This window comes from Hemiscyllium ocellatum, chromosome 37 (assembly GCF_020745735.1).
Source record: "Hemiscyllium ocellatum isolate sHemOce1 chromosome 37, sHemOce1.pat.X.cur, whole genome shotgun sequence".
Classification (NCBI taxonomy): domain Eukaryota; kingdom Metazoa; phylum Chordata; class Chondrichthyes; order Orectolobiformes; family Hemiscylliidae; genus Hemiscyllium; species Hemiscyllium ocellatum.
This window is the reverse complement of record NC_083437.1, coordinates 30,336,478-30,358,937: the sequence shown is the minus strand read 5'-3', so window position 1 is coordinate 30,358,937 and position 22,460 is coordinate 30,336,478. Positions and strand designations below refer to the sequence as shown.

The window sequence follows — 22,460 nt, the reverse complement described above, 5'->3', positions numbered from 1 at the left end:
GTGTACAAAGTTAAAAACGTTGTGTGATTTTTAGCTTCCATTATTGCAGTAGGGTGCTTGCATTTCACAGTTTATTTGACAGCTACACTGGCTCCACGAATTCCACTGCTTGTTGTCGTTGAGGAATGTGGTCTTTGAATGAAATATTTGTTGCTGTAAGACGTTTTGTAACTGAAAGATTGTAAATGTAGCAAATGCATCAAGATTTCTTTTTGATACAATGAAATCTGAAGTGAAGACCGTAAGGACGGCAGATGCTGGAAGCCAGACTCAATAAATGTGAAAGTAGAAAAGCACACCAGGTCAGACAGTATCCGAGGAACTGGAGAGTCAATGCTTTATGGTGTAATGAAGGGTTTCAGACCGAAATGCTGACTTTCCTGCTCCTCGATGCTGTCAAATCTGAATTAGATTTTGTTTTATAAAACGTCACATTATGTTAGTTTTGCACGGATCCATGTTGGATAAATGCATTGGCTTGTTAAGTGTGAAAGCAAAGGGTGGTGGATGGTAGACTTCAGGTGAAAACCTCTTCACCTACCGTATCAAATCCTTCAGGATTTTGAAGGGGTCCATTAGGTCACCCCCTCAGTCTCCTCCTTCCCAGAGACAACAGGTCCAGCCTCTTCAGTCGTCCCTTTGATGACCAATTTGACATCGGAATAGCTCCGGTGTCTCTGACCCTATACCTGCTGTCCCATGGCGCTGTATCAATGCTTGAATACATTGTGTAATTGTCCTACAAAAGTACTTTTATTTTCACCCACCGAGTCCTCCTTAGTGAGCAGTCTTAAGGCTATTGTAATCACTCGCTTCATCATTGATGTCTTATTAACCCATCCCAGATTCACTAAACTCAGCCTGTTTCACCTCCTTTGTAAATCCCGCTGCACACACATTCCTCTCGGCTGTACCACCTCCTCCAGTCTTGAATTCTTCCTCACACCCGTTAATCACTCCCAGCTGCTGGGAATTCTGCCCTCTCTCTGTCTTCTGATGCTCCTGCCCCATCTCCATCAGTTCCTCACTGACACTCCTTCCCTCCATGCCTCCAAAACCTGCCCTTTTGATTGCTTGTAGCAATCTCATTGAACTCTGCAGGGCATCTGTTCACCCTGTGTGAGATTGTAATGTTCATTTCCCATTGCCTTTCTCCGGCCCTGTCTCAGCCCATCTTCTCCTGGACCCTCTGACAGCCTTCAGAATCACTTTAACGTTGATTTTATCTGAAACTCTGCCGCCTGTACCTAAGTTTGCACAGAGTTTCCATTCACTCATCACCCCCCTACTCACTGGCTCTTGCTCTAGTGCCACCTCGATTTTAAAATGCATCCGTGTTTTTCAAGCATCTCCATGCCTGTGTCTTCTCTCCATCTCTGTAACCTCCTTCAGCCCACACCTGTCTGAGATCTCTGAGCCATTGGTTTTGGAAAGAGCTCACTGTGGAGTCCATAATCCCAGGCCTCCTCCACCTCAAATAAAACATTAAAATGAGTTAATTTCCAGGCGTAGAATCCAACTTTAATGAGTCCCGATGTTAATTATTAACATAACTGAACATTGAGATGCTAAAATTTAATTTGAGAGCAATTTGTACCATCCAAATTTACTCTTTAATTATTCACTTGGTGTTGGCTGAGCTGAGCAACATTAAGCATTGACGCACGTGGGTATACAGTGCAGAAACTTTATACAGATATGCTTGTGTGTGACTCTGAGTGTGTGAGTATGTGAGGGAGAGAGTTGCTCAGTAGGAGCGACCTGAATTCCAACGTTTCCCTCTGTTAATTCAGTGAATTGCACAAGTTAAGGTAACACAGGTGGTGCCATAAATACATTGGTGTTTTTCCATTCCAGAGACATCCCCAGTCCCTTTACCTTCATTTTCCACAGTGCCTTTCAGACTGTCTCCTTGGCAACACACTTTCAAAAATAAAATTCTGTTTCTCTGCCTTTGTACTTTCCAACCCATTGAAATAGGTTGCTCTCAGAATGCCCTGGTATCACTGCATCCTGAATCTCTATTCAATCAGTGATCCACAAGGCATTTCTTAAAAACAGGGAAATGAAATGTGGGCGCTCCCAACGTTGAAAGTGCCCTGACACCAGTCAATGTGGTTGTTTTTACAAAGAGCTGTGCTGTTGGTTCTTACATTTAGGTCTGACAGGGTTATTAGCTTTGTACAACATTAATGTATTGATCTGTGTTGGGTAAATTAGTTCATTAATGACCGTCTTATAGTATTGTCCTGTTCAAAGCACTGTGACCAGAACTATAGCTCCCTCTCCCAAAACTCAATGCATGTAAAATAATTCAGTCTATATTTAATAATTAGTTATCTCTGTAAAGTAATCATGACTGTACATACAGTCTTTACAGCTGCTTCCCACATACACAGGGACGTGACATAGACAAATTACACACTCAAGCATGAACATTATACAAACACAAATGTTACTCATACAACAGGATAACACTGATATTGTTACGCCTCAGCGAGGTGGCACATTGGAAATCAACCCCACGATTTATGAAGTCATCACGAAACTTAAAGGTTTTAAAACGTAGCAAAATTATCTGTCTCACAGACCCAACTGGACAGAAAGCATGGGCTAGGTTCCTGTACTGAAGAAGAATTACTGTTTATTACAAATAGATTCAAGCTCTTGGTCAACAATTATAAATCTTCAACATATAAGTCAACATACTAGTTAAAACTCAACTCCCCACCAGATTCTGAACATCAGCCCACCCAACACACACATACAAACATACGTGGGAATTAAACATGTGTGATGATCATGGGAAAAGACCAGGAAGGCAGTTCACTGGTCCCTGGTGATGAGGTTTGTTGAGATGGTCCTTTTGGTTTGTCTTGATGTGCTACTCCTCTCTTTCACCTGCTTGCAGAAGGTACAAGGCAGCAGGTTCACACTTACAAAGTCTCTGGTTTACTGGTTAAGAGCCACCTCTCTTCAGGCTTGAGGTGGTTTTTACTGCAGAGAAAAGAGACAGCTGCTGCCTTTGCAGAGATCTGATGGCTTTTCCCAAACAGTCACAGACCCGAGCTGTTCAGCTGCTTAGAGCCAATCGGATCACTGTTGGCAGGCATTGATAACTGGTCATTAGTCCTAGAGACCAATCAAATACGTGTTGCTGGCTCCATTTGAACACAGCCCTTTGTTCCAGCTCATCTGCATATGTCCCCCCTTCTCACTCCTTCCTCGTCCTTCTACCCCATGCCCCCTCCAATGCTTGAGCACACAGCTGTGTAAACAACACTTACAATGAGTGTCAGGTAACTTGATTTTAAAAAGTGCAGCAATCCTTCAACAAATCTTTGTTCTTGAACCAGTTCATTTTCCATTTCATTTCACAACAAAATACCCAAAATTAAATATATGGTCTTTATGATGTGGATGTTGTTGACTTGTTCAGACACACATACAAGCAAATATTACAATACAAATGCATGCAACACAGAGACAAACATTGTACATGAATTCACATGCAATTTATGAATATTTCTTTCTCTCATCCAAAGAGATACAGGCTTACAGAGAGAGGCACACACATTCCACCCTGTCCTCTGTCTCAAGCATCTCTCTGACATTTGCAGCTCTGCCATTGTTGAAAGACCTTCAGTGTGTGTTATGTCAAAATGTTCTGATCAATACCTGTGTGCAGATTTTGATTAAAGTTCCCTGAACTATTGGGCTGGCAATCATTAAGCTGTGTAATGCCAAGTTGACTGATAACTGTTAACCCCCAGTATCTACTGGGTTGGCAGCTAAACCTACTCCCTAGGCCATACCAGGTCTGTTCTGGTATGCCCTGGCTCTGTACCAAGTGTGATAAAGGGCTTATGCCCAAAACGTCAACTCTCCTGCTCCCTGGATGCTGCCTGACTGGCTGTGCTTTTCCAGCACCACACTCTCGACTCTGATCTTCAGCATCTGCAGTCCTCACTTTCTCCAAGTTTGCCTGATATATATTCAGCTGGGAATATTGTCTGTAATATAGGACTTCTTTAACTGCTGCAATCCATGTGGTGAAGGTGATCCCACAGTGTAGTTAGAGAATGGAAGGACTTTGGGTCAGTGGCTGTGTGCGATGACCACAGACTAACTCGGGAGTCCCAGCAGCCTCTCCATTGCTTGGCCCAGCGAGGCCTCCACCCTGTGAGAGCACTCTGCAGTCACCTCGATGATCCCATGAGGACTGACTGGGCCTCTGACTTAGCCACAAAGGCAAATAATGCAACAAAAGATCAAAAAGAACAAAACCTTTTGATGTTCGAGCTCACCAAACCATCATGGAAAAAAAACCCACTGATGGCAGAGGGGAACTGTGGTATTCTGGATGCTATTGATTACACTAAGGAACTTAAATAAATTGATCGATCCAAATAACAAACCACCTCGATCTTGAACTCAGCTCCACAGGGACCACTGCAATAAAATAGTCATCATTGATCAGTCAATGATAGCTTTGGGTTAAAGGCTGTTTTTAATGCACTGCTTTGCCAGAGGCATTTCTGGGTGATAGGTTGGTTTAACACTTCAGCTAAAATGTCAGTTTCTTAACCCAACTTCCCAGCACGGGGTGTTTAAGTAATTTTATCTGTTACTTGTATGGTCCTTCTCCTGCCCTCTTGGACAACAAGCCTGCGCGTACCCTGCACCTCCCCCACCTCTGGTTGCCACCAATCCCACCTCCACCCCCCCCCAACCCCCCGACCCACCTTGCTCTGAGTAGCTCATTGGGAATGAACTGGAGGGAAGCTGTATCTCATGCTGACCTTTGACCCCATCACACAGGTGATTGATTTGATCGAAAATACACTGGCTGCAAGGCTGACAGAAGCACTTCCAATAATATTTTTGATAAGAAATTTGGATAAGTACTTGTAAAGAATACGTGTGCTGGAGGCAGCAGGGAGTAATAATTCTTTAAGAGGCTTTCAGTCATATGCAACTTTGAAAAGGGCCACTTATTCTATTACGAAGACACTTCATATTTAATGTGATTATGGACATGAGGTTGAAGGATTGTGGAATTGCCTGGATTGTATTTTTTTTAAAAGGTCAGTGAAAAGATCCATTGGAATTATTTTTAGAAAGCCTTCCTTTGAAACCACGTGGTCCAGATAGTTGGCTGTTTGACCAGTTGCCTGTCTTGCAGAGCTGTTTTCTGGTTGTTCCGTATGAACGGTGTTTGTGGGCAAGGAGTTTGGTTTGGAGGAAAGCCAGCAACAGAACAAGATGTTCAGCTCATGTTTCCCAGAGACAATGTGTGTGTTTAGTGACTTGACCACACGTGCAAGAACACCAGATTGATAGACTTTAGAACTTTCTACACCTTGTGCCTTTTCTGCCTTAAAGCTTAACCATCATTGGCCACATGATTGGTTACATTGAGACTTGGAGGAGAAAGTGAGGACTGCAGATGCTGGAGATCAGAGCTAAAAATGTGTTGCTGGAAAAGCGCAGCAGGTCAGGCAGCATCCAAGGAACAGGAGAATCAACGTTTCGGGCATAAGCCCTTCTTCAGGAGGGCTTATGCCCAAAACGTCGATTCTCCTGTTCCTTGAAGAAGGGCTTATGCCCGGAATGTCGATTCTCCTGTTCCTTGGATGCTGCCTGACCTGCTGCGCTTTTCCAGCAACACATTTTTAGCTACATTGAGATTTGGATAAGTACTTTTTAAATTTGAGTTGTGATTAGTGAGGCCTGGGTTAATGGTGGAGCTCTTTTCCTGAGGATGAGGGATTTCAAGGCAAGGGGGCACATCTTTAACATGAGAGGAGAGAGATTTTAACAAGGCAGAAGGGATAATTTCTTTACACAGGATGGTTCGCGTGTGGAATGAACTTCCTGAGGAAGTGGTGGACGTGGGCACAGTCACAATGTTTAAAAGACACTTAGATAAATACATGAATAGGAAAGGTTTGGAGGGATATGGGCCAGGAGCAGGCAGGAGGGATTGGTTCAGTTTGGGATTCTGTTTGGCATGGACTGGTAGGACCGAAGGGTCCGTGCTGTATGACACCATGACTCTAATTCAATTCTGTTGTCTAAGCACCCCCACGCTAGTCTGAAAATGTATAAGTGTCCATTCACTTAAGGAAAAAAGGGTAACTAAGGAGAGAATAGGGCCCCTCAAAGATCAGCAAGGCGGCCTTTGTGTGGAGGCACAGAAAATGGGGGAGATACCAGATGAGTATTTTGCATCAGTATTTACGGTGGAAAAGGATATGGATGATATAGACTGTAGGGAAATAGATGGTGACATCTTGCAAAATGTCCATATTACAGAGGAGGAAGTGCTGGATGTCTTGAAACAGGTAAAGGTGGAAAAGTCCCCAGGACCTGATGAGGTGTACCCGAGAACTCTGTGGGAGGCTAGAGAAGTGATTGCTGGGCCTCTTGCTGAGATATTTGTATCATCGATAGTCACAGGTAAGGTGCCAGAAGACTGGAAGTTGGCTAATGTGGTGCCACTGTTTAAGAAGAGTGGTAAGGATACTCCAGGGAACTATAGACCAATGAGCCTGATGTTGGTGGTGGGCAAGTTGTTGGAGGGAATCCTGAGGGACAGGATGTACATGTATTTGGAAAGGCAAGGACTGATTAGGGATAGTCAGCATGGTTTTGTGCATGGGAAATCATGTTTCACAAACTTGATTGAGTTTTTTGAGGAAGTAACAAAGAGGATTGATGAGGGCAGAGCGGTAGATGTGATCTATATGGACTTCAGTAAGGTGTTCAACAGATTCCCCATGGGAGACTGATTAGCAAGATGAGATCTCACGGAATACAGGGAGAACTAGCCATTTGGATACAGAACTGGCTCAAAGGCAGAAGGCAGAGGATGGTGGTGGAGGGTTGTTTTTCAGACTGGAGGCCTGTGACTAGTGGAGTGCCACAAGGGTTGGTGCTGGGCCCTCTACTTTTTGTCATTTACATAAATGATTTGGATGTGAGCATAACAGGTACAGTTAGTAATTTGCAGATGACACCAAAATTGGAGGTGTAGTGGACAGCAAAGAGGGTTACCTCAGATTACAACAGGATCTTGGCCAGATGGGCCAATAGGTTGAGAAGTGGCAGATGGAGTTTAATTCAGATAAATGCGAGGTGCTACATTTTGGTAAAGCAAATCTTAGCAAGACTTATACACTTAATGGTAAGGTCCCAGGGAGGACGTTTTCTCTCTCTCTTACTCTCTCCCTGTCTCTGCAGTGGAATGATGTATGAGTTTGATGCAGTCCGGGACCCAGATGGTGAAGCTGAACAAAGAGATCTTGGAGTGCAGGTTCATAGCTCCTTGAAATTGGATAGGATAGTGAAGAAGGCGTTTAGTATGCTTTCCTTCATCGGTCAAAGCATTGAGTACAGGAGTTCGGATGTCATGTTGCGGCTGTACATGACATTGGTTAGGCCACTGTTGGAATATTGCGTGCAATTCTGGTCTCCTTCCTATCGGAAAGATATTGTGAAACTTGAAAGGGTTCAGAAAAGATTTACAAGGATGCTGTCAGGGTTGGAGGATTTGAGCTACAGGGAGAGGTTGAACAGGCTGGGGCTGTTTTCCCTGGAATGTCGGAGGCTGAGGGGTGACCTTATAGAGATTTACAAAATTATGAATGGCATGGATAGAGTAAATAGGCAAAGTCTTTTCTTTGGGGTCAAGGAGTCCAGAACTAGAGGGCATAGGTTTAGGGTGAGAGGGAAAAGATATAAAAGAGACTGGTCAGCTTGGATGGGTTGGACCGAAGGGTCTGCTTCCATGCTGTACATCCCAATGACTCTATGACTCTATGACTCTATGAGACTTTCATTTTGAAATCATTAACAATGACCTGGTGGAGGTATGGTAGATCAACTGACCTGTGTTCAATGGTTCGATGTGACATTTGGTCAGGGAGGGCTGCTTACAGTGCAGCAGAGTTCAACAGGTGCCCTGTTCATTGACGTTTTCTCTCTCTCTTACTCTCTCCCTGTCTCTGCAGTGGAACGATGTATGAGTTTGATGCAGTCCGGGACCCAGATGGTGAAGCTGAGAGGAAGCTCGAAGGGTCTGGTTCGATTCTACTATCTGGATGAACACAAGACCTGTATCAGGTGGCGACCATCCAGGAAAAATGAGAAAGCCAAAAGTAAGTATTGGCACAAGTTCCAGTTAAAGCAGCAAGTGCTGCACCCTCACAATGTCATTGGCAACTTGCATTCATATAGCACCTAGCAAATCCTCGGAGCATTCCAATGTCAATTTGTAGTTAATTCATTCACTTTCAAAGTCGCTGTTGTAATTTTGGCAACACGGTGGCCATTTTGCACACAGCAAGATCCCACAAACAACATCATGTTGGACGACCAGTTTATCACAAACAGTGGTAACTAGCTGATGCACTGGGTTTATAATCCAGCTGATGTTTAGGACAGAGAGTGTGAGAAAGCACCCCAGATTAATGTTGGGGAGCAGCATGTTTGAGGCAGGGCAGGGGGAGGGTGGGGTGCGAGTTGGGAGTTGAGGAACTGATGCGGAGTCGAGGATCCGACACACTATGGGTTTATACAGTGTTCAGAGCATCCTGCTAATAAGAGTCTCTAATTACAAGTTTAATTATTCATAGACAGAAATTGCATAGACACGTGTGATTTGTCCTCTGGTGGCATTTTATAACTCATGAGGCCAGTGAAGCTCTGCAATGTAACAACCTTTCAAAATAAAATGAGCAAAATTAAAATGAGAGGCAATAAAGCTACAGACTCGCATTGCTACAGAGGCCACTGTTGGAATATTGCGTGCAGTTCTGGTCTCCCTCCTTGTGGAAGGAAGTTGTGAAACTTGAAAGGGTTCAGAAAAGATTTACAAGGTTTCCAGGGTTGGAGGGTTTGAGCTATAGGGAGAGGCTGAACAGGCTGGGACTGTTTTTCCTGGAGTGTCGGAGGCTAAGGAGTGACCTCATTGAGGTTTATAAAATCATGAGGGGCATGGATAGGATAAATAGTCAAAGTTTTTTTTTCCCCGGGGTGGGGGAGTCCAGAACTAGAGGGCATAGGTTTAGGGTGAGAGGGGAAAGATATAAATAGCATCTAAGGGGCAGCTTTTTCACGCAGAGGGTGGTGCATGTATGGAATGAGCTGCCAGAGGAAGTGGTGGAGGCTGGTACAATTACAATATTTAAGAAACATTTGGATGGGTATATGAATAGGAAGGGTTGAGAGAGATATCGGCCAAGTGCTGGCAAATGGGACTAGATTAGTTTGGAATATCTGGTCAGTATGGACGGGTTGGACTGAAAGGTCTGTTTCCATGCTGTACATCTCTATGACTTGATAATTGTATATAGAGGGGTACAGAGTCATCACAGCTCATACATGGCTCAGTGACGTTTAAATATTCATTCTCAAGATGTGGGTGAGGCAGTATGTGTCAGTCAGCCCTGGGAGCCATGAGATGATAGTGGGCCTTCCTCAGGAACTGTTGTAGACTCTCTGCTCGCTCTGTGCTATGTGGTGGGAAGAGCTCGGTGGTTGGACCAGCCATGTTGATTGTAAATCCAAGTCAAACAGGTCCGTATCTGGGATGGCAACCTGCAGGAGATCTTGTTCCCATTGCTGCTTCTGATGTTGATGATAAAGACTATGGAATTCAGGCCATGACAGAATTCATCCAGTGTGGAAAGAGGCCATTTGGCCCATCGAGTCCACACCAAACCCCCCTGAAGAGGATCCCACCTAGACCCAGATCCTCTACCCCCATCCCTGTAACCCTAACCTGATCCACCTAACCTACACATCCCTGCACACTATGGGCAATTTAGCATGGCCAGTCTACCTAACCCTGCACATCTTTGGACTATGGGAGGAACCTGGAGTACCTGGAGGAAACCCACACAGGCACAGGGAGAAAATGCAAATGCTACACAGACAGTCCAAGGGTGGAATTGAACCCAGGTCCCTGGAAGCAGTGCTAACCGCTGAGCCACTGAAGATCGGTTGTCAAAAGTTTAGTGAATTGTTACAGGATAAAGGGCTCCTCTGAAGCACAGAAACAGATCCTTCCTATAACCAGCATATTGTGGGGATAAATGACTGATTCATCTGTTTTAGTGGTGTTGATCAAGAAATACCATGGGAGAACTCCCCTAATTTTCTGCGAGTTAGCACCATTCTGGCAAGAATATAGTGTAGTGGGCATATCTCTGGTCTACTCAAAGAGTCATAAAGTCATACAGCATGGAAACAATTCCTTCGGTTCAATTCATCCATACCAATTCGGTTTCCAAAACTAAATTAGTCCCATTTGCCTGTGTTTGGCCCATATCCCTTCAAACCTTTCCCATTTGTGAACCTGTCCAAGTGTCTTTTCAATGTTTTAACCATACATGCATCAACCATGTCCTCTGGCAGCTCATTCCAAATATAAACCACCCTCTGTGTGAAAAAGTTGTCCGTCTGTCTCACTTAAAGCTTTTTCCTCTCACCTTAAAACTGTGCCATCTGGTTTTGAACTCTCCGACCATAAGGAAAACACCTTTGCTGTTCACCTTATCTATGCCCCACATGATTTTGTAAACCTCTATACAGTCACCCTTCAACTTCCTATACTCCAGTGAAAAAAGGTGTCAGCCAATGCAGCCTCTCCTTATAACTCAAACCTCCAGTACCAGTAACTTCCTAATAAATCTCTTCTGCACCCATTCCAAAAAAATAATACCTTTCCAATAGCAGAGTGACCAGAACTGCACACAGTATTCCAAAGTGTCATCCAGTGGAATTTAAATTGAGTTCTTACATCAGCAAGATATAACTAGGCCATGGCAACCATTACAGGATTTCATAAAAGCCTATATGGTTCACGAATGCCTACACGTGACTCCTGACCCACAGCGATGTGGTTGACTCTTGACTGCTCTCTACAATGACCCAGGAAGTGACTTGGTTTAAGGAGCAATTAGGAAGGGCCAATAACCTTACCAGTGATGGCCACAACCCATCGAAGAATAAAGAGTAAAGATAACATTGCTCCTGAGAGGATCGAAGGAGCTTCAATTTAAAACACGTCTGACAGAAAGGGCCTTCAACAGTGCAGCACTCCCTCAGTACTGCACCTGAGAGTCAGCCTAAACTGTAGTGCTCAACTCGGGAATGGGACTGGGAGCTACAGCCTTGTTGTGCCACGCAATGAGTCATAGCTTTCATTGGGGAGTATTGCAAATCAAGAAATTTAATAATAAAAAGAATTGTGAATGGGGGAAAGGGTCACCATAACGATACTGCAGCAGCCAAAAGTTCATGAGATTCCTAAAAGGAAAAGAAAGACGATGACAATATATTCTTTATTTGTTTCAAAGTGCCCACCAGAATGTCGACAGTCAGTTTACTCCCTCCTATTCGGTAAAGCAGAGGCAGTGACTACTCTGTGTAATCATTCTGCAGAACCATAATCTAGGGCTTATCCTTCAGCAGATTTAGTGAAAAAAGCCTGGTTATCACAGTTGGGAGATTCTCCAAATGTGTCATGAAATAACGTGCTCAGAAAATTGAAAATTACATAAGAAGAAATGGGAACAAAATCTCTCACCCTCTGCATTTCAATCCAGCTCAACAACAACAAGCTGCATTTATGCAGCATCTTTAATGTAAAATAAAATCACAAAATGCTTCACAGGGGAGTAGATCCGACAAAGTTTGACACTGAGCCCCATATGTAGATATTCTGACATGTGAGCCTAAGGCTTGGTGAGGCTGTTGGTTTGAAATGCCGCCTGAAAGATGGAGATGGGGAGACGTTTAAGAAGAAACCTGTAGAGCTTAGTGCTCAGGAAGCAAAGGCGCAGTCTGCAGTGGTAAGCTTTGAAATCCTGGTACTCAAGAGGCTAGAATACGAGTGTGGTGGTCTTAGACAGTTACAGGACTGCAGGAAAATATAAAGGGAGGGAGGATTGATTGTCATAGAGTGATGATAAAATAAGATGACTGTTGTAAAATTGAGACATTGACTGCCTGGGAGCTAATATACGTCTGTGCGCACAGACAAGATAAGTGAAGAGATGGCGTGCACCTTAGGATATTGGGGTCGAGAGTGTAGTGTTGGAAAAGCGGAGCCGGTCAGGCAGCCTCCAAGAAGCAGGAGAATCGACATTTCGGACTGAAGCCCTCCATCAGGAATGAGGCTTGTGGCCAGAGCCTGGAAGATAAATGGGAGAGGGCTGGAACTGAGGGGGAAGGTAGCGATAGGCAGATGAAGGTGAGGGAGAAGGTGATAGGTCGGAGAGGAGGCTGCAGCAGATAGATGGGAAAGATGATAGACTGGTCAAGATGGTGGTGCTGAGTTGGAGACTTGGGACTGGGATAATGTGGGGAGAGAGGAAATGAGGAAACTGGTGAAATCCACATTAATCCGGTGTGTTTGCAGTGTTCCAAGGTGGAAGACGAGTTGTTCTTCCTCCAGGCATCGTGTAGTTAGGGTTTGGGGGTGGAGGAGGCCCAGGGCCTGCGTGTAAATGGCGGAGTCGGAGGGGGAGTTGAAATGTTCAGCCACGGGGCAATGGAATTGTTTGGTGCGGGTGTCCCAGAGATGTTCTCTGAAATGATCCTCAAGTTGGCGTCCTGTGTTCCCTGATGTAGAGGAGACCACATCAGGTGCAACGGACACAGTAGATGACATTGGGGGAGGTAGGATATGGACAAGGTGAAGCTAATGTTGGGAGACAGCATTGTTGGAATGTTGGACAGAGTCTAGAGTACGATATAATGACCAGGCTCTGGACTCAGAGGGCTGGCCCTTCTTAGTCCGGTTGAGTAGTGAGATAAGGAAAACATGACTTCAACTCTGACGACAGAAGTCCAATTTGCAATTAGTAACCTTCAACCTTTGTTTTACCCTGTCAAACTTCTTCCTCTTTAAAATGTTTCCACTTGTAGAAGATTGAAAAGCCAGTGTATTGGGGAATTCAGGAGAAGCTTCCTTATTTAAGAACTTGTCACAAAGATACGTAGGTACATTTAAGGGAAAATTAGGTAAGGGCATGAGAGAGAGCAAATATTTGGTAGAGGGAGTATAATTTGGGAAAATGTGAACTTTTCCATGTTTGGCAGGAAGAATAGAAAGGCTACACACTATTTAAATAGAGAGACATTGCAGAAGTGTAGAGGGATCTTGGTGTCCTGCTACATCAATGACAAAAGGTTTGTGTGTAGATGCAGCAAGTTATTAGGAAGATAGATGGACTGTTAACATTTATTGCAAGGGGAATGGAATATAACAATAGGAAAGTGTTACAGCTGTCCAGGACCTGGGAGGGAATCACATCAAGAGTACCGTGTACAATTTTGACCTCCTTATTTGAAAAAGGGTTTAACTGCAATAGAAGCCATTCAGAGAATGTTAAGTTGACTCTGACAGGAAGAATGTGCTGGTAATCAATCTCCATTACTCCACAAGCCAGCATGGAAATGTTTCACTTAATCGTCAAGATGGTCCATTTGTTTCTTTTTCTTACTGTTATCTCAAACAAAAAAAGACTTTCACCAGGCTTTTTCTATAAAATAAGAAATAATGTGTTTATTCAAAACAAACTTATTCTTTAGATAAGTGGCAAAGCTGATTACCCACTAAGTTACCAAGTAAAATTAAACCATATCCCCTTAATGCTATTACACATACATTCATATACAGGACACAGCTCTGTAGAGGTATTATGGGTGGGAAAAACTGACAACACCCTTGTGGATCAAGAATCGAAACTAAAAGATGAGAATGAGTTGGCCTCTCTTAGCTCCTCCGATTGACTGTTGATGAAATCTAGTTGCTGTCAGCTGCAGAGTGATGGAAGATCCACAGTTTGGGCAGAAGATTGGTTAGGCACAGAACTTTCAGTTAAGTTAACACTTTGTCTTTCAAAGCTCATAAAGAAATCAGAGATACAGATTGTTGGAACTTCCTCTGATTCACGGAAAATATTTCATTGAGCTATCTCTTCAGTTGATGTTATTTTATGGGTTATTGTTTACTCACTGAGAGAGAGGGATATGCTTCCTTTCTGCCACTTTCTTCCTGTCAATAGCCCCCAAGTCTGTGGCAAACCAGAAACTAGAAGTCCAGAAGCTGTTGCTAGGCGATGGCAGCATAGATCCTAGAATTTCTCTTCAGGCTTGTTTTGAAAGCTTTGTGTTATCTCCTTTTCCAAGATTATTTGCTTTTCCAGTAATCAGCAAATAACCCACACTTCTTCTTGGCTTTTCTTCAAATCACATGATTAATTCAGTAATGTTCAAACGGTTTCTGGGATGAGTGTGTGAACCAATGAAGGAACATGGGACTGGCTGGGCCTGAACCCACTGGAGTTTAGAAGAGGTGATCTTATTGAAATGTGCAAGATCCTGAGGGGACTTAATATGGTAGACGCTGAAAGGATGCTTCCCCCTTGTGGGTGAGAAGAGAATCAGGGCATATTGTTTAAAATTAAATTTTAATGAGGGAAATGAAGGAAACATGCTTTTCTGAGGGCTGTCAGTTTGTCCAATTCTCTTCCCTATAAATGAATGGAGACTCGGTCATTACATTTTTCAGAGCAGAGTTGGATAAATTGTTGGTACATAAGTGAGAGAAAGGCTGTGGGAGCTGTTGGGGATGGAGGGCTTGGCAGGGACAGACAAGCAACTTCAGTTGAGACCACAACCAAATCAAACATGATTTGTATGGCACGGTGGCTCAATGGTTAGCACAGCTGCCTTACAGCACCAAGAACCTGAGTTCGATTCTAGTTTCAGGCGACTGTCTGTGTGGAGTTTGTACATTCTCCCTGTGTCTATGTGGGTTTCCTCCAGTGCTCTGGTTTCCTCCCACAGTTCAAAGAGGTGCAGGTCAGGTGGATTGGCTGCGCTATATTGGTCCAGGGATGCGCTTGGCCATGGTAAATACAGGGTTACACGGATAGGATAGAGGGTGTGTCTGGGTGTGATGCTTGTATTAGGGTCAGTGTGAACTTGATGGGCTGAATGGCCTGTTTCCACACAGTAGGGATTCCATGATAGTCTTATCAAATAATGCAGTAGGGCCAAATGGCCTAATCTTGTTCTGAAATCCTATGTTGCAATAGAGAGAGGAAAAGAAGAGGTTAATGACGTAGCTAAAACCACAAGATGCAGTATCAGAAGTAGGTATTTGGCCCATCGGTTCTGTTTCATCATTCAATGAGATCATGGCTTCTCTGATAATCCTCAACTCCGTTTTAATGCCTTTTCTCCATGGTCCTTGGTTTTCTTAATAGAAATCTGTCCATTTCAGCTTCGACCTAGCCTTGATAATCATCTGTGATAAAGAATTTCACAGATTTACTATCCTCTCAAAGAGAAAAAAAACTCCTCATCTCTGTCTTAATGGGCAACCCCTTACATTGAGATGATGCCCTCTGATGGTAGATCCTCTCACAAGGGGAAACCATCTGTCCGCATCTACCTCTCAACCCCCTAAAAAAATCTGATATGTTTCAACTAGGTGGGACGCGGCTTGTATACAGCGTAAACTCTGGGACAGACCAGCATGTGGACTAATCTGTTACTGTGGACTTCAGGTGACCCCATCAAAGCGGTTTGTAATTTGGGAGCTAATTTATTTTACTAGCGGGGTTGTTGTGTAGGTGAAACGAGAGGGTGCAACACATGGAAGAGTAAAGCCTGAGGGGAGAGATGAGGGTGTGCTGATCTGGAATGCATTGACTGAAAGGATGATGGAAGCATATTCAAAATTAATTATTGAAAGGGATTTTGATCAATATTTGAAAATGCAGGGCAATAACGGGACAGGGAGGGCGATTGAAACTAATCAGAAAGCTCTTTCAGAAATCTATGATAAGCCTGTGGCCTATTGGTGTGGTGTTATTCTATAATTTTCTAAAAATATTCTTCTGCAAATGAAGAACGACACTTCATTAACGAGAACCGAAAGCAGAAAGACCTGATTATCTCAGAAGCACTTGATGCTGAGACTGAGGGCAACAAATAAGAATAAAATTCTCTTTGGCAATAGTTTTGTTTAATGCAATGAATGCAAGAAACAAAAATTATTCTTAAACAGAGGCTTATTTTATGAAAGAGGCAACTCAACACAAGGCCATTTCTTTCAAAGCTTTTCCCTAGTGCAGAGATACAGTTCCTACCCTTTGTCCTTCTGTGAATTAGCTGCAGGTAATTTTTAAGGTACTCTCCACCACCATCTTACCCTCGTGTTTCGGTTCTCTGATTAGGAGACATGCAACAGTCAGCAGGGTCTGAGGATGTGGAAGAAGTTAATTGAAGTGAAGGTACCGAAGTGATATTCCTTGGTGGGGCATTGTAATTAAATATCCTGCTTAGCCATGAACAGTTTAAAGTAACAACTTAATTTCTGATCAGCATTTTGTTATGTAGCCAAGATCACTGATATTCCCCTTGCTCAAATATTGATCCTGATACTAAAGAGAATAGCTCAAGATTAAACACCTACTGAGCAAACTAATTATGTCTTCTCATTTAGGAACATTTATCTTTCTCCTCTGACTTATCTGTTAATTCGGTCTCCTCAGAACTCCCAGATCATAACAGCTTAATAAAAAAGAGCAGTTATGGGCCTTACTGTGTCTCAAGCCTGCTGCATTGTTCAGTAAGGTCCCACCCTATCTCCATATTCCTATCATTTTAGTCATCTTTGGGATATGAGTGTTGCCAGATAGGTTAACACTTGTTGTCTATTCCTAATTGCCCTTGAGAAGGTAGTGTTGAGTAGACTTCTTGGGTCAGAGTTGTCCAGGTACACCCACAGTGTGGTTAGGAAGGGGATTCCTGGATTTTAATCCATTGATAGTGAAGAAATGATAATATACTTCGAAGTCAGGATGGAGACTGAGAGTCCGTGGCTGATGGCCTATCCAGCCATTTCATACCTTTGTCCTTTTAGGTGGTAGAAGGTCATGCCGTGTGGAAGGTCCTGTTGTACATGTTAAAGGCACACACGGTGGACACTGAACACTAGTGGTGGAGGGAATGAGTGTTGAAGGTGGTGGATAGGCTGCCAATCAAGCTGGCTGCTTTGTCTTGGATGGTGTCAATCTTATGGAATGTCATCCAGATATGGTAGAGAGTACTTTGTCACACCCTGATTTCTGCTCTCGAAATAATGGACCTTTGCCTTGTAGAGGGGAGTTTATTGCCCCTTCCCAGTTGCCCTGGGATAAGCCCACATTGTGAACCACTGCAGTGCCTGTAGCATTACTTCCAGCACAGGTGACCTCTAGTCCCTTCAGAGGACACTTAAAACAAACCATATTACTGTGAGGGTGGAGTCACAGATCATTAAGTCAGGATCAGGGCATTAGATTTCCTGCCCTGACGCTCAGCAGTGAAGCAGTTGGATTTGTACAGGTACTTACATTTGAGAGATGCCTTCATAGCAAGATTTGAGAAGATTTATAGCTCAGGTAGAGATTTTGGATGTAGGTTTGCTCACTGAGCTAGAAGGTTCATTTCCAGATACTTCGTTACCCTACTAGGTAACATCTTCAGTGGGCGTCAGGCGAAGAAATGTTAAAAATTCCTGCTTTCTATTTATATGCTTGGGTTTCTTTGGGTCGGTGATGTCATTTCCTATGGTGATGTTCCTAGAAGTATGGCATTCCAACTGGAACTCTATCAACAAACACATCGGGTTAGACTCTATCTACCAACCCCTGAGAAAAGGAACCGCAAGTGACGTCACCACAGGAAATAACATCACCACAGGAAATGACATCATCAACCCAAAGAAACCCAAACATATAAATAGAAAGCAGGAATTTTCAGCATTGCTTCGCCTGAGGCCCACTGAAGATGTTACCTAGTAGGGTAACGAAACGTCTGGAAATGAACCTTCCAGCTCAGCGAGCAAACCTACATCCAAAAGATGCCTTCATGTAGCCCATGTTGTTTCAATTTGTCTTTGAAGTCCTGACAAGTTCCAGAATAGGTCAAATTCCTCCATTTTATCATGAAACTAGAGACGAGGATCCTCAGTTATGTGGCGAGGTTAGAGAAACTACGGTTGTCCTCTTTAGATCAGAGAAAGTTAAGGGCATATTTGGTCCAGGTGATAAAAATTGTGAAAGGGGTCTGTCAGAGTTTGGAAAGAGAAGATCATTTTGGTTGTGAGGAAAGGTCAGTAACCGAAAGACACAGATTTCAAGTCATTGGCAAAACACCCAGAAAGAAGATGAGGAGAAATTTACTTTCACAGTGAACTATTACAATCTGGGTAGTCAATAAAGATGAACTGGAGCCACTGGATATCTGATAGGGTGAAGAGATTGGAAGGTGGTCAGAGACGGAGGGAATTTGCAAGATCTGTGGAGAGCTTCTAATCAGGCGAAAGGTGAAAACTTTTGACAATAGCAATAGTGTGAAGTAGCGAGGAGCTACCTGGTGGAGATAGAGTAGCTTTAACAAACCTGATAAACTGACACAAGATGGAAATGTGTAAAAGGATATCAGAGGCTCCTTCATTGTGGGAACTGACAGCTTCCTCAGGCCTTTTACAATGGATTTAATATTTCAAAAGGCAATTTCTAAACAGCAGTGCAAGAGTATGACAATTGGTGTACACTCTGCAAATGAAAGGTAGACTGGTTGGGGTGGGAACCTTACACCAAAAGAGAAAATGCTGGAAACTCTCAGCAGGTCTGGCAGCATCTGTAAGGAGAGAAAAGAGCTGAGGTTTCAAGTCTAACTGACCCTTTGTCAAACCTGGGGGCTTTGACAAAGGGTCAGGTAGACTCGAAACATCAGCTTTTTTCTCTCCTTACAGATGCTGCCAGACCTGCTGAGATTTTCCAGCATTTTCTCTTTTGGTTTCAGATTCCAGCATCCACAGTAATTTGCTTTTATGGGGTAGGAACGTTGTTCTGTTGGTAATTGTTATATCATGGACTTGTCCTCCTCAGTAAGTCTCTCAAAGGATAACATTACACTACATTCCCGTAATATATAGCAATTCGTCAGGCATTCAGATGAGACAATCAAACCTGCTGATTGAGGAGGTTATTTTGGATCTGCACCATTCCCAAGTTCAAAATGAAACTTCAGGTGACTGTTTAGCAGTGTTGCAAAGAAATGGGAAGGCTCCTCTGGTCAGTCTTGACACCCTCAGTGCTAGCTCAAGAACCACCTGTGGGCTCTTCATACCTGCGAAAGGATTTCTCACTTTGAATTGCATTGACAATTCTGATTGGGTAAAAGCAGCCGAGATGGTGGTACCACGAATGGCAATGAGGTTTGGTTGATCTCATTTAAAAAATGCAGATGCTGGAAATCTGAAATAAAAACCGAAAGCGTCAGGGAAACTCAGCAGGTTTGGAGATATCTGTGAAGCGAAACAGAGTTACAGTTCAGGGCAAGGAGCTTTCTTCAGAACTCTAATGAGCATCGACTGAGTTTTGCCAGACTTGGTTGAGCACTGGATGTTGGCCATGGCTTTTGAATAATTCTGTTTGTGATGACTTCATGGGATCTTTCATCCACAAGAATTATGTAGACTTTACTAATGTTGGTTTCAAATGGTTATTTAATGTGTAAGTGATGGCATTAATCTGTGGCATGAAAATATTGAAGCTTGCTATTAGGCTGAGTAATATGTTTAACCTTTAGATAAGCAACATGAGCCGAATAGCACAATATGTTTAAATGTACCCTCTATATTGTTTCTAGCTAGCTAAACAAATTCCATGCAATAATTTTGCAGATGACACCGAAATTGGAGGTGTAGTGGACAGCGTAGAAGGTTACCTCAGATTACAACAGAATCTTGACCAGATCGGCCAGTGGGCTGAGAAGTGGCAGATGGAGTTTAATTCAGATAAATGTGAGGTGCTGCATTTTGGGAAAGCAAATCTTAGCAGGACTTGTACAGTTAATGGGGAGTTTTGCTGAACAAAGAGACCTGGGAGTGTAGATTCATAGCTCCTTGAAAGTGGAGTCACAGGTAAATGGGATAGTGAAGGCAGCATTTGGTATGCTTTCCTTTATTGGTCAGAGTATTGAGTACAGGAGTTGGGAGGTCATGTTGCAGCTGTACAGGACATTGGTTAGGCGACTGTTGGAATATTGCGTGCAATTCTGATCTCCTTCCTATTGGAAAGATGTTGTGAAGCTTGAAAGGGTTCAGAAAAGGTTGGATGTTGCCAGGGTTGGAGGATTTGAGCTATAGGATAGGCTGTTTTCCCTGGAGCGTCGGAGGCTGAAGGGTGACCTTATAGAGGTTTACAAAATTATGAGGGGCATGGATAGGGTAAATAGGCAAAGTCTTTTCCCTGGGATCGGGGAGTCCAGAACTAGAGGGCATAGGTTTAGGGTGAGAGGGGAAAGATATTAAAAGAGGTCAAAGGGGCAACCTTTTTCACTCAGAGGGTGGTGCGCGTACAGAATGAGCTGCCAGAGGAAGTGGTGGAGGCTAGTACAATTGCAACATTTTAAAAGGCATTTGAATGGGTATATGAATAGGAAGGGTTTGGAGGGATATGGGCCAAGTGCTGGTAAAGGGAACTAGATTAGTTTGGGATATCTAGTCTGCATGGACAAGTTGGACCGAAGGGTCTGTTTCCGTGCTGTACATCTCTATGACTCTAAAAAAGATAAGACTTAAATTGGATCTCCCTTTCTAAGGATGGTCTTTGTGGGAGGACAGTTTTCCTTGTCGGCTTAGAATAGTGTTACAACACAGGGAAAACAGGCTGAGCAAAGTCTGTCACTGTCACTGGATTTGCAATGCAGTGAAATTTAAACATTCAAAGACCCTCAAAATTGCCCAACTGTTCTCAACCAAACTTCACAAATAATTGATCTTGTATTCAGAACTTAAACAAAAATGAACAATTTATTATTAAAACATAACTTTAGCAGAACAAACATAAAGCAGGCACTGTGGTAGTGTGCTTCTCCTGAGGATTGTGGGAAATCAGATACAGTTTACATGCCTCTTAAAGGTACACTGCATGCTCAGCTGTGGGACAGGGCTGTTGCGTGAGGCTGGAACTTGTGGGTTTAGGACAAATTCCCGTGTGGCAATGAGAGAGGGCTGAATGGTCAGAAGGCCTTTTTGTTCATTGAATGTTATGTAAACTGAAGTCCCTTGTGCCCTTTCAGGTGGAAGTTAAAAGTTCATGTGCGATTTTTAAAAAGAATAGGGCAGTTCTCCCTGTGGCCCTGGATGCATTTGTCATTCAATTATAAACTGGGTTATCTCGCTATCATCATGTGCTGTTTGTGTGAGCTTGCTGTGTACGTTTTGTTGGCATGATTGTGACATTCCAATAGTCACTACGATACCAAAGTACTTCTTTGTCTGTGAAGCATGGCCTCAGGTTATGAAAGACAGTGCCTTAGAAATGCAAGTTATTTTCATTGTTTGGCCCAAAGACAGAACCTATTAATTTTTGAGGATGTGGTTAAATGTTTTAGACACCACATAATGTCGATATTCATTTCTTTAACATTTGTCAAGTTAAAGAGTGCTGCATTTCTGTTTTGGAAGCTTCTTTCAGCGATTTGTCAGCTCTGCCTATCAAATGATGAATATAACTGTTTATGTGAACCTTTCCCTCTAGAGCCTTTCTTTCCTCATCAACCATCCCCATCTGTCTCCTTCTTAATGTTTATTATCTTCCTTCTCTTCAGCCATCCTTCTTCTTCACTTTTTCTCTCACCTCCTGCACTTAGAGTCATAGAGCACGGAAACAGACCTTTCGGTCCAACCCGTCCATGCTGACAAGATATCCTAACCTAATCTCGTCCCATTAGCCAGCACTTGGCTCATATCCCTCTAAACCCTTCCTATTGGTATACCCATCCAGATACCTTTCAAATACTGCAATTGTACCAGCCTCCACCATTTCCTCTGGTTCTTTCACTTTTAGTCCATTCTCCCCTACCTGTCATTCTCTGTAATTAATCTCCACTATCCTCCTCCCCACCTGTCTTACAGCAGGGAGACACTGTCTTCCCCCCACACCCCTTTCGGTTCTCCCCCTGCTTCTGTCACTGCCTCTCCTCTCCCTTCAACTTTGCTGCCTCCTTTTTCTTTGCCATCTCTCTCCCCTTTTCTGATTGTTACTTTGAAAGCTCTTCCTCTTTCCCCTCCTTCTCCTCTCTCTCTTAATTTCATTCACCCTTCTTCCTCCTCCTGCAGTACAACAGAGTTGACTTGTGTTGAAAATGTGTTGCTGGTTAAAGCACAGCAGGTCAGGCAGCATCTAAGGAATAGGAAATTCGACATTTCGGGCATAAGCCCTTATGCCCGAAACGTCGAATTTCCTATTCCTTGGATGCTACCTGACCTGCTGTGCTTTAACCAGCAACACATTTTCAACTGTGATCTCCAGCATCTGCAGACCTCATTTTTTACCCGAAGAGTTGACTTGTGCTTGACATTACACCAATGGGTC

At 43.4% G+C, this 22,460-nt stretch overlaps 1 protein-coding gene across 1 annotated transcript in view; it reads left to right on the top strand.

Annotated features, from left to right (window-relative positions):
• The window catches only part of plch2a (phospholipase C, eta 2a), a 422,301-nt gene that overhangs the window by 273,749 nt on the left and 126,092 nt on the right, over nucleotides 1–22,460 (top strand). The window contains exon 3 of the mRNA XM_060851834.1: nucleotides 8,016–8,162. Within this exon, the coding sequence (XP_060707817.1) occupies nucleotides 8,016–8,162 (147 nt within the window). The remainder of the gene's footprint in view (nucleotides 1–8,015; nucleotides 8,163–22,460) is intronic.